The sequence below is a fragment of the Trachypithecus francoisi genome, unplaced genomic scaffold (genome assembly GCF_009764315.1).
Source record: "Trachypithecus francoisi isolate TF-2019V2 unplaced genomic scaffold, Tfra_2.0 Lachesis_group20, whole genome shotgun sequence".
NCBI lineage: Eukaryota > Metazoa > Chordata > Mammalia > Primates > Cercopithecidae > Trachypithecus > Trachypithecus francoisi.
Window position 1 is genome coordinate 43,238,952 of NW_022681466.1, and position 15,187 is coordinate 43,254,138.

Below are 15,187 nucleotides of genomic sequence, written 5' to 3' on the forward strand. Positions count from 1 at the left end.
TATTTATTATTCAGCCATAAAATAGAATGACATACTGACAACATGCACAGATGACCCTTGAAAACATATGCTTAATCAAAGAAGCCAGACAAAAAAGGTTACGTACTGTATGATTCCACTTACATGAAATGTTCAGAATAGGTAAATCCAAAGAGACAGAAAGATAAGTGCTTACCAAGCGCTGGGAAGAGGAGAGAAAGGGGAATAACTGCTAATGGGTACAGGGTTTCTCTTTGGAGTGATAAAAATGTTCTGGAGGCCAGGTACGGTGTCATGCCTGTAATCCCAGCACTTTGGGAGGCTGAAGCAGGCAGATCGCTCGAACTCAGGAATTTGAGACCAGCCTGGGCAACATGGTGAAACCCTGTCTCCATAAAAAATACAAAAAAATTAGCTGGGTGTGGTGGTGTGTGCCTGTAGTCCCAGCTATTTAGGGGGCTGAGGCGGGGGAATCGCTTGAGTGCAGGAGGTCAAGGTTTGCAGTGAGCCATGTTTGCGCCACGGCACTCCAGCCTGGGCAACAGAGCAAGACTCTGTCTCAGAAAAAAAAGAAAATGTTCTGGAATTAGATAGTGGTGTTGGTTGTACAACTCTATCAGCATACTAAAAACTACTGAATGGTATACTTTGAGACAATAAATTTTTCATCTCAATAAAGCTATAATTACAAAGACATAAATAAATAAAATTAAATCTCAGTAGATTTTTCATTTGGGATTCTCAGATCCTGACAGTGCAGGTTTTATAGGGCAAACAGAAGAACAGAATTGAGGGATTTTAAATTAATCAAATGTAAGTTAGTCAACTCCTGATCACTAACACTAGTAGAGTATGTTAAGACATGTATGAACTAAAATAATAACAACGATTTATATTTGGCTTTAGAATAAAGAAACATCAGGAATTCTTAATGGAAAAGAAGAGTACTAAACTATTCAGAAAAGTCTTCACTAAAAGAAAAATTTTAACTCCTCATCAAATAAAATAAAACTACACAGTGATGATCTGCCTCTCAAAGGGTCATGATGTTGCCCAGCTTTCTTGTCTTGCACCCCTACTCAATTTCCTCAAGGTACACATTATTTACTCAGCATAAATACACTGCAAAGCACCAGCCTAAGCTAACTGTAGCCTTTAATATTCTTCTTGGAGCTGGGAAAGCAGCCCAAAAACTGACATTCAAAAGAATTCCTTCCTGGGTGATATTCAAAGTAGAAATAAATAAGGACTCTCGGGGTGGAGTGAGGAAGAGGAGGAGTTAAAGAACTTATTAGAGCAGGTGCTAACATGAAACAAACAAGCTCCAATCAAAAGAAACTCTGAGAGAAGAATCCGGCATTTATGACTGTAATAGATGACCTACTCACTGGTTTTTCACACCTCCCTAGCCCCTGCTAAACCCTCTGCTTCTTGTTAAGGCTGTGCTGGGAGAAAAAAAATAAGATACTCCTACAAAATGTAAAGCAGACAATATAAGCCCTAGCCCTGGTACTATACCTGATTCCACCATGGAATATTAGAGCTATCTGCACTGAATGAGTAGGGGGAATGGAGATGGCTGAGATGGCTGAGTAATCTCCCACTTAGTAAAAAACAGAAATCCCAGAGTTGTTGGAATTAAGAAAAGGGGGTCTAGAAAATGAAAACCTGCAGATGATATTAGAGGAACAAACTTTAAAGGCTCTGTTAAACAGAGAGAAAAAAGGTAGGCATCTGCCCCTTTTGTCCCTGCCCCATCCATCTGCCTTCTTACCTCATTGTTCATGTAATGTAGATCAAGAGGTTGTCCAAATACTGTTGTCACCTTGTGCTCCACATCTTCATATTTCACAGGCCGGCTGAATGCTATAATTCTGAAAAGAAACAGAAAGAAAGGTTGGTTAACTGTACACTTAAAATGTAGGGTTTAAAAAGCAATGGTCTGAGTATATTCTTCCTTTCTTCTCAACATAGGATTCTCTGTTTTCTTTCACTCAGTTTGCCTTTTCCTGATTGTTTCCTTTTTTCCTCTTTACCATTACCTTTCACCCTCAAAGCATCTATCAGGTTTGACAACAGTACCCACAACTATTGCTCAGTCCCAACCATTCATCTACCACTTCAGCTTAGACTCTTCTGCCAATGACAGAAGAGGCCACTAGGTTTAAAAACTATGTTCCAACTATAAGAACACATAGATACATGGAAGGGGAACAATACACACTGGGGCTGTTGGGACTTGGGGAGGGAGAGCATCAGGAAGAATAAAGCATACTGGGCTCAATACGTAGGTGATAGATTAATCTGCGCAGCAAACCACCATGGCACACGTTTAACTATGTAACAAACCTGCATATCCTACACATGTAACCCAGAACTTAAAAGTTGAAAGAAAAAAAGTTATTTAGGAAATAAGCTAGAAAGTGTAGAGACTGGAGTAGCAGTCCTGAAAACATGGCCTCAACTCCTAAGGGACTCAACTCCAAGACTTGAAAGGTCTTTTCCATTGTTCATCTTTGAGATGCCATAAAAATCTCCATACTGATTTTCCTCAGAATTAAGATTTTCTACTACAGAGTCACAGGAATTCCCCCTTGAGTTGGTGATATGCCTGATCAGTTTTCTTAACCAGTGACATATCTGTGCATGTAAACAGTATTGATATTGAAGCTTGTCTGGAGAGACTCATTAGGTCAGTTCGAAGAACAATTTCTACAAATATAAGGTAAAGTAAGGACTCATCCAAAGAGGTGTAAAATATGATTTGTTATTAAATACTTAAGAAAAATTTCAAAGTGGGAATTGATAAAACAAGATTGGTAAAATGTTAGTAATGTTGAAGCTGGGTGACAGGTCCATGGGAATTCAGTTTAATACTCTGTCTACTTTTGAGTGTGCTTGAAATTTCCATAATAAAAAGTTGTGGGTTTTTTTGTTTGTTTGTTTGGAAACATTCTCGCTCTGTCACCTAGGCGGGAGTGCAGTGGCATGGTAACGGCTCACTGCAGCTTCAACCTCTGGGGCTAAGGCGATCCTCCTGCCTCAGCTTCCCAAGTAGCTGGGACTACTGGCATGCAGGGGCTAATTTTTTATTTTTTGTAGGGATGGGTCTCAATAAGTTGCCCAGGCTGATCTCAGGCAATCCTCCCACATCAGCCTTCCAAACTGCTGGTATTACAGGTGTAAGCAACCATGCTTGGCCAATAAAAAGTTTTAATGAATGTATTAGGTGGAACTATATGAGACTACTGATGGCCAACCACTTTTGATATACAAAAGTGGCAATTTTATATGGTTTCAATCTAATACTCTAGAACATAGATGATTAAAAATAATCAGAGACAAATGAAACAGAAAAGAATATCAGAAAGAAACTCATACACACATACTCTCAAATTTATATAAGAAAATACAGAATCAAAAAAAAAATACTGGGGGCCAAGCATGATGGCTCACACCTGTAATCTCAGCACTTTGGGAGGCCAAGGTAGGAGGCTCACTTGAGGCTAGGAGCTCAAGAGCAGCCTGGGCAAGATAGTGAGCGCTCCTGTCTACTAAAAATTTTTTTAAAAATTTGCCAGGTGTGATAGTACATGCCTATAGTTCCAGCTACTTGGGAGGCTGAGGTGGGAGGATCACTTGAGCCCAGGAAGTCAAGGCTGTAGTGAGCTGTGATCATGCCACCGTACTCCAGCCTAGGTGACAGAATGAGACCCTGTCTAAAAATATATATGTATATAGAAAAAAAAAAAAAAATATATATATATATATATATATAGAGAGAGAGAGAGAGAGAGAGAGAGAAGGTCTTCCTAACCATAACATAAAATACAGAAGACAAGCCAGGCATGATGGCTCATGCCTGTAATCCCAGCACTTTGGGAGGCTGAGGTGGGTGGATCATCTGAGGTCAGGAGTTCAAGACTAGCCTGGCCAACATGGCAAAACCCCATCTCTACTAAAAATTTAAAAATTACCTGGGTGTGGTGGCACATGCCCTGTAATCCCAGCTACTTGGGAGGCTGAAGCAGGAGAATCACTTGAACCCACGAGGCGGAGGTTGCAGTGAGCTGAGATCACACCACTGCACTCCAGCCTGGGCAACAGGGCAAGACTCCGTCTCAAATAAATAAATGAATAAATAAATAGAATTCTGATTTCAAAATAAACCATCAACAAAGTTAAATATCAAACTTTGAGAAAATACTTGTAAAAAATCAATAAAAGACAATCTAATAGAAAAGGCAAAAGATTAGACAATTCACAGAAGAAATTTAAGTGGCTAATAAAACACATGAAAAGATGCTCACTGTGACTGGAGAAATGCCTATTAAAACAACCTTCATCTCTTAGTAAACCTAGGCAGGATAAAATCAGACTAGTGTGTGTTGGAGCAGGCAGTATTCAGCCATGGGCCTGCACAGTTCTTGTCCTCTTCCACGCTGAGAGGAAGAAGAATGTGGTTCTTTCTCATTTTCCCTGCTCCCCCAGAGTGGGAAGTGGTGTAACCAGAGGAAGAAGCAATAAGCCACAAGAGAGAGGGATCTAAACCATTGGGTTTTAATAAAATCTGACCAGATAATTTCTTTCATGTTCTTCTGTGACAGGTTGGCTCAAATCGATGAGAAGTATAAAAGCCTTCATCATCTAGAACTGTATCTGCACTATTCAATAGGCAGCCATTAGCCACATATGACTATTTAAATTTAAATTGATTAAACTGAAAATTGGTTCCTGAACAGGTACAGTGGCTCATGCCTGTAATCCCAGAACTCTGGAAGGCCAAGGCAGGCAGATCGCTTGCGTCTTGAAACCAGCCCGGGCAACATGGCAAAACCCTGTCTCTACAAAAATTACCTGGCTATGGCAGAGTGCCTGTTGTCCCAGGCACCTGGGAGGTTGAGGCAGGAGGACTGCTTGAGCCCAGGAGGTGGAAGCTCCATGATTATGCCACTGTACTCCAGCCTGGACAACAGAGACCCTGTTTTTTTTCTTTTTTTTTTTTGAGACCAGTCTTGCTCTGTCACTCAGGCTGGAGTGGCATTATCTCGGCTCACTGCAAGCTCCGCCTCCTGGGTTCAAGCCATTCTCCTGCCTCAGCCTCCCGAGTAGCTGGGACTACAGATGTGCGCCACCACACCCAGATAATTTTTGTATTTTTAGTAGAGACGGGGTTTCGCCATGTTGGCCAGGCTGGTCTCGAACTCCTGACCTCAGGTGATCTTCCTGCCTCAGCCTCCCAAAGTCCTGGGATTACAGGCATGAGCCACTGTACCTGGCCCAGAGACTCTGTCTTAAAAGAAAAAGGTTCCTCTGTCTCACCAACCACATTTCAAGTGCTCACTAACCACATGTACAGTAGCCATATGTGTACTGGACAGCACAGATATAGAATATTTCCATTATAGGAGAAAGTTCTATTGGGCAACATTGATAGACTATTAATATAAACCATAATCTATCCTTCACGCAAAGTCTAACATCTCAAGAAGATAATTCCTTCATGTTTTTTTCCTTTGTCTATCACCACCTTTCATTTTTGGAAATCATACTGCTAACCAAATTAGTTTCATCTCCACTAGGAAATCCATTCAGACTGTAATCCTTTTTTTTTTTTTTTTTTTTGGTGATGGAGTCTCACTCTGTCCCCCAGGCTGGAGTGCAGTGGCTCAATCTTGGCTCACTGCAACCTCCATCTCCCGGGTTCAAGTGATTCTCCTGCCTTAACCTCCCGAGTAGCTGAGACTACAGGCACCAGCCACCACGCCCGGCTAATTTTTGTATTTTTAGTAGAGACAGAGTTTCACCATATTGGTTAGGCTGGTCTTGAACTCCTGACCTCGTTATCTGCCCGCTTCAGCCTACCAAAGTGCTGGGATTACAGGCGTGAGCCACCACGCCCGGCTCAGACTGTAATTCTTATATTTTTTTCTTCCAAATCAACTGTCCCAAGCAGTGATACTGTTAGGTGCTAGATGGATTCTCTAGATAGAGGTGTTTTCTGAAGCCGTTTGAAAGGATAGCTTTCTATTAATTCCTAATAGCAAATCATACCCCTCCTTCTTCAAGGCCTCAGCAACAGTTCAAAAGGGTCCAGCATTTCTGGATAAAATACCAGAAGTCCACTCAGATGTCCCTAGCACACTATTGAAAAAGGATCATGATCAGAAATAAATTCTTCTGCATTTGGCCTGGCAATCAGCCATTCAAAACCCACAAAAACAGCTTGAAAGTCTGGTCAAGATCAGAGGCCAGGACTTCCAGATTAGGTAAGATCTAAGCTGCTGCTATCCTATTGAATAACGGGCATTTTTAGGCCAGTGCTTCAAAGAGAGGTCTAACACCCGTGCGACCACCCCCATCAGTGTGTCATTAACGTTTCCAAAGGGAAGGAGATCTTAATCTACAATCCTTCTCCCCAGCCCTCCTGGGGCCGAGAGGGAGGACAGTCAGGGGTCTGATCCCCATATTCTCAAAGTAAACGGAAAGTCAGCCCATCAGAATGAATACCTTTCATGGATAAGTGGGAAAAGTCATGACTTCCTTCCTCTTTTCTGTGAATTCTAATTCTATAAGGGCCTACATTTAGATAAATACTACCCATATTCCCAGTAAAAAGTTAAAAATGCCCACAATGACATTCTCTACAAAATCCTGACATGAAATACATGAAACTAGAGCTATGTGGCACAGAGTACTAACTCTGTTGGCTTCCCTGCACCAACTTCATTAAGTCCTCAATTCCACACATAGTACGCAAACACTGAAATGCCATGGCTCTGAAAACAGCTCCATAAAAAGATAATGCACCGTTTTCAAAACCTTGATAGCAATGTTCTGCTGCTCAGGGCTTCAGAAGGCCATTCCTGCCTGACCACCTTAAATATTTGTGGTTTCAATCTGGCAGCTTCTCTGAAACCAAACACATACACTTTCTCAGTGTAAGCCTGCTCACTGTAACTGCATACCACTTTGGGAACAGGGAATTCAGGAGAGCCTAACTGCATAATTGGGCTCCAACACAATTGAGCTTTTGATTGAAAACTTTCTATTGCTCTGAGTTTGGCCATCCCTTTAAAACTTAGGTTGGAAAGTGTGAAAAGTAGCAACAATGAAGTGACAATTTAACTTCTCTGCTAATGGCAGGACACAGGAAGACCAGCTGGGGACAGAGCTCAGACCTTCCTCCCTCCAGGCCTGGAACTCACATGGGAGCAGAAGGACCCTGGCTCTGCAGACCACACTTTCCACAATGTTTCCACCGGGCTGCCTCTGACAACCTTGTAGGGCTGTGAATGTGTATTTTAAAGGGAGAATACTAGCCACAGGTCTCCTCTGGAGCCAGCTGCAAAGCAGGCTGAAAGGTACCAACTGCAGAGAACTACCAGAATCAAGAATGTTTGGAGGTACTAAGGTCCTATGGTGAGACTCTTAAAGTAGGAAGACCTCATACCAACGGGTATGCTTTTCACCTGTCCAAATGCTCAAAGCAAAGGAAAGCTGGGGGTGGGAGTGGGGGGTATATCAATGAGAGAGAAAGGCAAATAATGGAAAAAACACTGAAAGGCACATTTATGTGTACATGTGTCACACATGCGCAAACACCCAAGGTCCCAAATATCCCATGACCAGAGCTCTGTATGCTTTCTGAATGTTTTCCTTAAATAACTTTAGAAATTAAGTACAGTCACATTTTTTCTACTGAGAACTTCTACCTTGGCTTCCCACAAAAAGTAACTAACGAAAATACTGACAATGGAGAAAAGGACAGAAGAGTTTTGTAACATTACTTTCACTTCCCTAATGAGGTAAGATTCAGAACACAGACCGAAAAATTCCCCCTTTCTATGTCCTCAAAGGTGCTAAAATCTTTTACAACTGATGAACTTGGTTCAGCTTCCCATGACCTAGACACATCATGAAGAAACTTCGAATTCACCAACCTGACCCTTGACGTGGACAAAGCCAGGGCTGCTCTACTGGGAATAGTAATGGCACCATATCATAGGAAAATCCTGCCCTCCCTCTAAAGCCCACAAGTGACACAGTGTCAGTGTGTCTGAAAGCCATGATTCTGAGTAGGGCCGGAGTCCTCACTTCCTAACAAAATGTCAGACCTCACAGCAGCAGACTAGAGCAGAACAGTAAAACGTCAGCAGTTGAAATGGCTTCCAATGCTAAGATAGGAACAAGGTTCAATTAGCAGGCCAAGACAAGGGTGAAACTTTCCTCCCTTTATGCCCAATCCACCCCATTACCCAACCAGTGGCCCCATAGGGATCAGGACAGGAGAATGACTTCCATGAACTAAATGCTATCTGAGAACTTTGGCATACATGAACACAACTACTCATCAGAAGGCAGACTTACCGCCTCTCCCCATTGTGCTCAAACTTGATTCTGACGTCACTCTGCCAAAAAGAATGATAGACAGGTTAGAGAATTATCTGGAATGTTTCACTCCTGCCATTCCCAAGAAAGCCTTGAGCAGCCCGTTAGCAACATTAGGCATACATCCCTGATGGCTCCTGGTCCAGCTTCTTTTCCCAGATAGACATGGGCATTCCTTTCCAATGAGTTAAAACATCCAGTTCTAACATCAGGGGCAACAAAGCTCTTAGGGTAAGATCCTGAGGTGGCTGCCCAGCTCCGTTTCTATGCTGTGACGTGCTATTTCTAGCTTCATACACACCCTATTTCTACAACTGGCTCTGGTAGTTTCTCCCACTCTATCACCTCCTGACCAGGATATCTTTCCTTGTTGGCTGATGTGACTGAAGACAAAAAGAAATTTTGCTGCTGACGCTTTCTAGCTATATGACCACAAGCAAGTTACTTATCCTCTGTGAGTCTTAGTTTTTCCACCTGTAGAGTCAGCCTAAACATACCTTGCAGAGTTCTTATGTAAGTAAATCTAAGTAAAACTTACAACTAAATGTAAGTAAAATACCTGACACATAATAGACATGCAAAATTTGTTTTTTGCTGCTGCTGCCATTGGTACCACTATCACTGATTTCCCAAGACCCTCCCAAAGCTACCCCAATGGGGGTAAAGCAGGACCTTATACACAGTCCCCAGCCTTTTCCAAAATGACCATGATGAGTAGCCTGTAAACTGCAGGAGAGCAGAGATCAAGTCTATCATGTTTTTTTTGTTTTTTTTTTTTTTTGAGATGGAGTCTCACTCTGTCACCCAGGCTGGAGTGCAGTAGCATGATATCGGCTCACTGCAACCTCCGTCTCCCGGGTTCAAGCGATTCTCTTGCCTCAGCCTCCCGAGGTCTATCATGTTTCGATATCCCCAGTGCCAGGAAAAGGAAATGGCATATAATATTTGTGCTTAATATCTGTTAAGTGGTTGAATTAATTGAAGAACAGAACTAAGTATAAATATGAGAAATAAGAGGAAGTAGAAGTGTTAAAATGACAAAGAACAAATTAAGGAGAAAGAGATATTCCAAAAGAGATATTATAAACAACTTGAGGGAGTTTAAAAAATGACAGGGAAAGGAGAGAGATATTACAGAAGAACAGGCGTAGAGGAAAAGAAAAGATGGGCAGGAAACCAGCAAATAAGAGATAAAAGAGAGAATGAAGTCATAGTCGATGAAGAAAAATTATATTGAAGAAGACAAATTAATAGGCTATGGCTTGGAAGAAAGAGGGCTTAAGAGTATTTGAAGATGAGGAACACATAGCAGACACAGAAGATGACAGAAAAGGGAGTGAGTTTGAAAGGAAGGGTAGGTGCCTAAAGGACTCCCTTTTCCCAAGGCATTAGGGGACTAGAATTCTCTTTCAGTTCAACGAATCATAAGAGTGGTTCTAATTTACACTGTAAAAATTTTATTAAAGACCCCAAAGAGCTTTTGCTTATGTGGATTATATCTATTGGTATTTACCATATTCAAAATTAAAACTGAGAAAATTTACTTTATTAATTTAAAATGGCAATTAAAGGCCAGGCACCGTGGCTCACAACTGTAATCTCAGCACTTTGGGAGGCCGAGGCGGGCAGATCACTGGAGGTTGAGAGTTCGAGACCAGCCTGGCCAACACAGTGAAACCCATCTCTACTTAAAATACAAAAATTATGCCGTGAGTAGTGGTGCACACCTGTAATCCCAGCTACTCGGAAGGCTGAGGTAGGAGAATCACTTGAACCTAGGAGGCAGAGGTTGCAGTGAGCTGAGACAGTGCCGTTGCACTCCAGTCTGGGTGACAGAGTGAGACCCTGTCTCAAAAAAAATACAACCCTGATATAGCCTTCTTATCCTTTAAGATAACACATGGACCACTTTATCCGTTAATAACAATGATAATAACTAATGTTTATTGAGCATTTACCACAAACCAAGCATTGTTCTAAGCATGTTTACATATATTAGTTAAACTGATCCTCAAAACAAGTACCATTATTATCTCTATTTTACAGAAAATAACTGAGTTACAACAATTAAGTAAGTTCCCCCAAGGTCAGGTCATATTGTTTGTAAAGGAAGAGGTAGGATTTGAACCCTGGAAGTCTGACTCTTAACTACCATGCTATGCTACAACTTAAGTCACACAGGCACTGAGAGCAGCTTTTCACTATCTTCTTTTTCCTGTTCCCCTGAAATTCTAAACAGTTACCATGACAAGAGTCCTCCAAAGCAGAGTTGCCATGCTCTGATGTGTGGTCTCCAGCTTCCCCCACTACTTCCTTAACTAGATCTGGAGTATCCTGAGTGCTCTATGAAGTTTGTAGTCCTGTCTGCCCCTGCAGGTGGGTTACACATCCTTTTACCTGTTCCTGCCTATCGCCCAGCATACCTCGCTGTAGCTCTATTAATTAATAAATTTTATTTTTAGAACAGTTTTAGATTTACAGAAAAACTGAGCATATACAGCAGATTTCTGATATATCCTTCTCCCCTTTGTACACAGTTCCCCCTGTTATTATTATTGTTATTACTGAGACAGGGTCTTACTCCCGCCACCCAAGCTGGAGTGCAGTGTTACGATCACGGCTCACTGCAGCCTCAACTTCCCGGGCACAGGTGATTGATTCTCCCACCTCAACCTCCCATGTAGCTGGGACTACAAACAGGCACATGTCACCACACTGGGCTAATTTGTAACTTTTTGTAGAGATGGGGTCTTGCCATGTTGCCCAGGCTAGTCTCAAACTCCTGGGCTCAAGCAATCTGTCCACCTCAACCTCCTAAAGTGCTGGGATTACAGGCATGAGCCACCACACCCAGCCAGTTTCCCCTATTACTAATATCTTACATTAGTATGGTGTATTTCTTTTTGTTAAAATTAATTAATCGATACTGATATACCAACTAAAGTCCATAGTTTATTCACATATTTCCTCAGGTTTTTTTTCTTTTTTGGTCTAATTTTTTTTTCATTTTTAAAAGTTTTGGGCCAGGTGTGGTGGCTCACGCTTTTTTTTTTTTTTTTTTTTTTTGAGACGGAGTCTCGCTCCGCCCAGGCTGGAGTGCAGTGGCCGGATCTCAGCTTACTGCAAGCTCCGCCTCCCGGGTTTACGCCATTCTCCTGCCTCAGCCTCCCAAGTAACTGGGACTACAGGCGCCCGCCACATCGCCCGGCTAGTTTTTTTGTATTTTTTTAGTAGAGACAGGGTTTCACCGTGTTAGCCAGGATGGTCTCGATCTCCTGACCTTGTGATCCACCCGTCTCGGCCTCCCAAAGTGCTGGGATTACAGGCTTGAGCCACCGCACCCGGCCCCCAAGGCTCACGCTTTTAATCCCAACACTTTGGGAAGCCGAGGTTTGAGGAACCCAGGTTTGTTTGAACCCCAGTGTTTGAGATCAGTCTGGGCAACATAGCAAAACGCCATCTCTACAAAAAATACAAAAATTAGATGGTTCTGGTGGCACATGCCTGTAGTCTCAGCTACTTGGGACACTGAGGCAAGAGGATTGCTTGAGCCCGGGGGGCTTGAGGTTGCAGTGAGCCATCATCAGCCACTGGACTCCAGCCTGGGTGAAAGAGCAAGGATTCTGTCTCAAAAATAAACTAAAAAAAAAAAAAAAAAAAAAAAAAAATTGGTTAAAAAAAAATAACAGCTTTCATTCTTAAACTGGGACAACATTTTATTTATTTTTTTAATTTTTTTTTTTATTTTTGGAGACAGAGTCTCGCTCTGTTGCACAGGCTGAAGTGCAGTGGCACGATCTCAGCTCACTGCAGCCTCTGTCTCCTGGGTTCAAGTGATTCTCCTGCCTCAGCCTCCCGAGTAGCTGGGATTACAGGCATGCACCACCATGCCTGGTTAATGTTTGTATTTTTACTAGAGACAAGGTTTCACCATGTTGGCCAGGTTGGTCTCGAACTCTTAACCTCAAGTGATCCACCGGCCTTGGCCTCCCAAAGTGCTCGGATTACAGGCGTGAGCCACTGCGCCCAGCCCTAGGACATTATATTTAGATATATTAATGAAGGAATCTCCTCAGTCCCTTTATGGAACTGAAGGAACTAAATTTATTTCATAATGGGCCATAACCTGAGTACTGTTCTACATGAATTTATTCAGAAAGGGAATTAAACTTTTGTTCCAAACCACAAATCACTGCTACTTAAGACTAACCGAGCCTGTGACCAAAAAGCAGTGTAAACAAAGATGCTTCTTTGATGCCACGACAGCCTTACAAGCTTCCATGAACCACATGATATGCCCAAATCTTCTGAGTTCCTAAATCTGAATTTCACCTGTCAGGTTGACCATAATAAGTCATAGATAAGGGAAGTTCAGATAAAGATAATTTGATTCAATGCCTTCCAGCCAGCCATTCTCCTTGTCCTCTCTGAGGCATTTCACACTGGTGGCCAACTCTATTTCCAACTTCTGTGACTCTATCCCAGCACAGGGAACCTACTACCACTCTGACCACTTCTGCTTCTTTGCTGGTTCCTCTTGTTCATGCCCTCCCCCACTCCTCCCCAAACATGTGACCATTCCTCAACCTTGCGACTTCTGACTTCTGGCTTTCTCCTGCTCTGCACACAACTTCTCAGTGGGCCTCTAAATAGAAGATTCCTCAATCTCTGTATCTAGCCCCAATCTCTAAAGCAAGGCTCATCTGCTTGCCACGTATCTGAGGCCAAATGTAGTTGTTAAGAATGTAGCACTGGAGTCCAACTGCCTGCTTCAAATCTTGGCTCTACAACTTCCTAGCTGTGTAACCTCAAACTTAGGTTGGTGCAAAAGTAATTGCAGTTTTTGCCATTAAACCTAATTGCACTAGGCCGGGTGTGGTTGCCTTGTAATCCCAGCACTTTGTGAGGCTGAGGGCAGATCACGAGGTTAGGAGTTCGAGACCAGCCTGGCCAACATGGTGAAACCCTGTCTCTACTAAAAATACAAAAATTAGCCGGGTGTGGTGATGGGCACCTGTAATCCCAGCTACTTAGGAGGCTGAGGCAGGAGAACTGCTTGAGCCCAGGAAGTGGAGGTTGCTGTGAGCCGAGATCATGCCACTGTACTCCAGCCTGGGTGACAGAGCAAGACTCCGTATTAGGAAAAAAAGAAAAAAAAAAAGTAATGGCACTGCAGCCTCATACTTAACCTATGACTTAGTTTCCTCATCTGTAAAGTGAGAATGATAGTATCCAACCCATGGAATTATCAAAATAATTAAATCATATAATTGGGTAAAGTGATTAGAACAGTACCTTATATACAAGTGGTTGGTAAATGATAATACAGGTCCATTATCCTTTAGCCAAAATTCTTGGGGCCAAAAGTGTTTCAGAATGCATGTTTTGGATTTAGAGGGGTAGTATGGTACATGTTCTATAAATCACGTGATGTCTCCCCAGGGAGTGGAGTGGAGGGTGGCTGAGACAGTACTACTATGGTAAAGACAGAATGCTCAAGTATTTCCTACACCTCTTAAAAGTTAGTTTGGGGATTTTGTCCCTCGTTCTGACCAAGAGCTGGGGACAGAATCAAGTTCTATACTCTCTTCCCTGGCAGGCACATGTCCTAGAACAGAGGAGTCTCCCTCAATCCAGGTTGCTAAGTGACTCTGGGCAACACTGTTCTCCCGCTCCTTGTATTAGGCATACTGTGTTAAGTCACTGAGATTTGGAGTCTATTTGTTAACAGAGTACATGCTTTTTATCCAAGCTATCCTAATTTTATTTTATTTTTTTAATTTTTTGAGACGGAGTCTTGCTCTGTCGCCCGGGCTGGAGTGCAGTGGCCGGATCTCAGCTCACTGCAAGCTCCGCCTCCCGGATTTAGGCCATTCTCCTGCCTCAGCCTCCCGAGTACCTGGGACTACAGGCGCCCGCCATCTCGCCCGGCTAGTTTTTTGTATTTTTTTAGTAGAGATGGGGTTTCACCGTGTTAGCCAGGATGGTCTCGATCTCCTGACCTCGTGATCCGCCCGTCTCGGCCTCCCAAAGTGCTGGGATTACAGGCTTGAGCCACCATGCCCGGCTGCTTTCCTAAGTTTTGCAATGAAAAGTACGAATACTCACAATAAGTAGAATAAAGAAAGACTATAAATTGCCCTGTGTCTATTCAGGACAGGTCTGGTTGCCAAATGAGTCTGCTACAAATTAAAAAATAATAAATAGGCCGGGCGCGGTGACTCAAGCCTATAATCCCAGCACTTTGGGAGGCCGAGACGGGTGGATCACGAGGTCAGGAGACCGAGACCATCCTGGCTAACACGGTGAAACCCTGTCTCCACTAAAAAATACAAAAAACTAGCTGGGCGAGATGGCGGGCGCCTGTAGTCCCAGCTACTCGGGAGGCTGAGGCAGGAGAATGGCCTAAACCCGGGAGGCGGAGCTTGCAGTGAGCTGAGATCCGGCCACTGCACTCCAGTCTGGGTGACAGAGCCAGACTCCGTCTCAAAAAATAATAATAATAATAATAATAATTAGAAACCAGAAACTAAAAATGCCCATTTAGTTTGTAGTAATGTTTGGATCTCAGAACTGCAGATAACAGATTATGGACCTGCAAAAATCAACATACACATATACATATACCTCACACACTCTTGAGGTTTTTTCCCACTGTAATCTCAAACTTAATCTAGCCATATGTATCTACATCAACTACTCTCCTCAACTAGTCTCCCTTCTCAACTATTACTTTCTTTTCAGAGATGGAGGCTCGTTATGTTGTCCAGGCTAGAGGGCAGTAGCTATTCACAGGCACAATCATTGTGTGCTACAG

General features: G+C 42.8%; 1 protein-coding gene across 9 annotated transcripts in view; it reads right to left on the minus strand.

Annotated features, from left to right (window-relative positions):
- MAP3K3 (mitogen-activated protein kinase kinase kinase 3) overlaps positions 1–15,187 on the minus strand; it is a 76,524-nt gene that overhangs the window by 41,949 nt on the left and 19,388 nt on the right. For all 9 annotated transcript variants that reach the window (XM_033184014.1, XM_033184022.1, XM_033184021.1 and 6 more), the window contains 2 exons: positions 8,350–8,390; positions 1,754–1,853 (listed from right to left, as the gene is read on the minus strand). In XM_033184014.1, the coding sequence (XP_033039905.1) occupies positions 1,754–1,853; positions 8,350–8,390 (141 nt within the window). The remainder of the gene's footprint in view (positions 1–1,753; positions 1,854–8,349; positions 8,391–15,187) is intronic.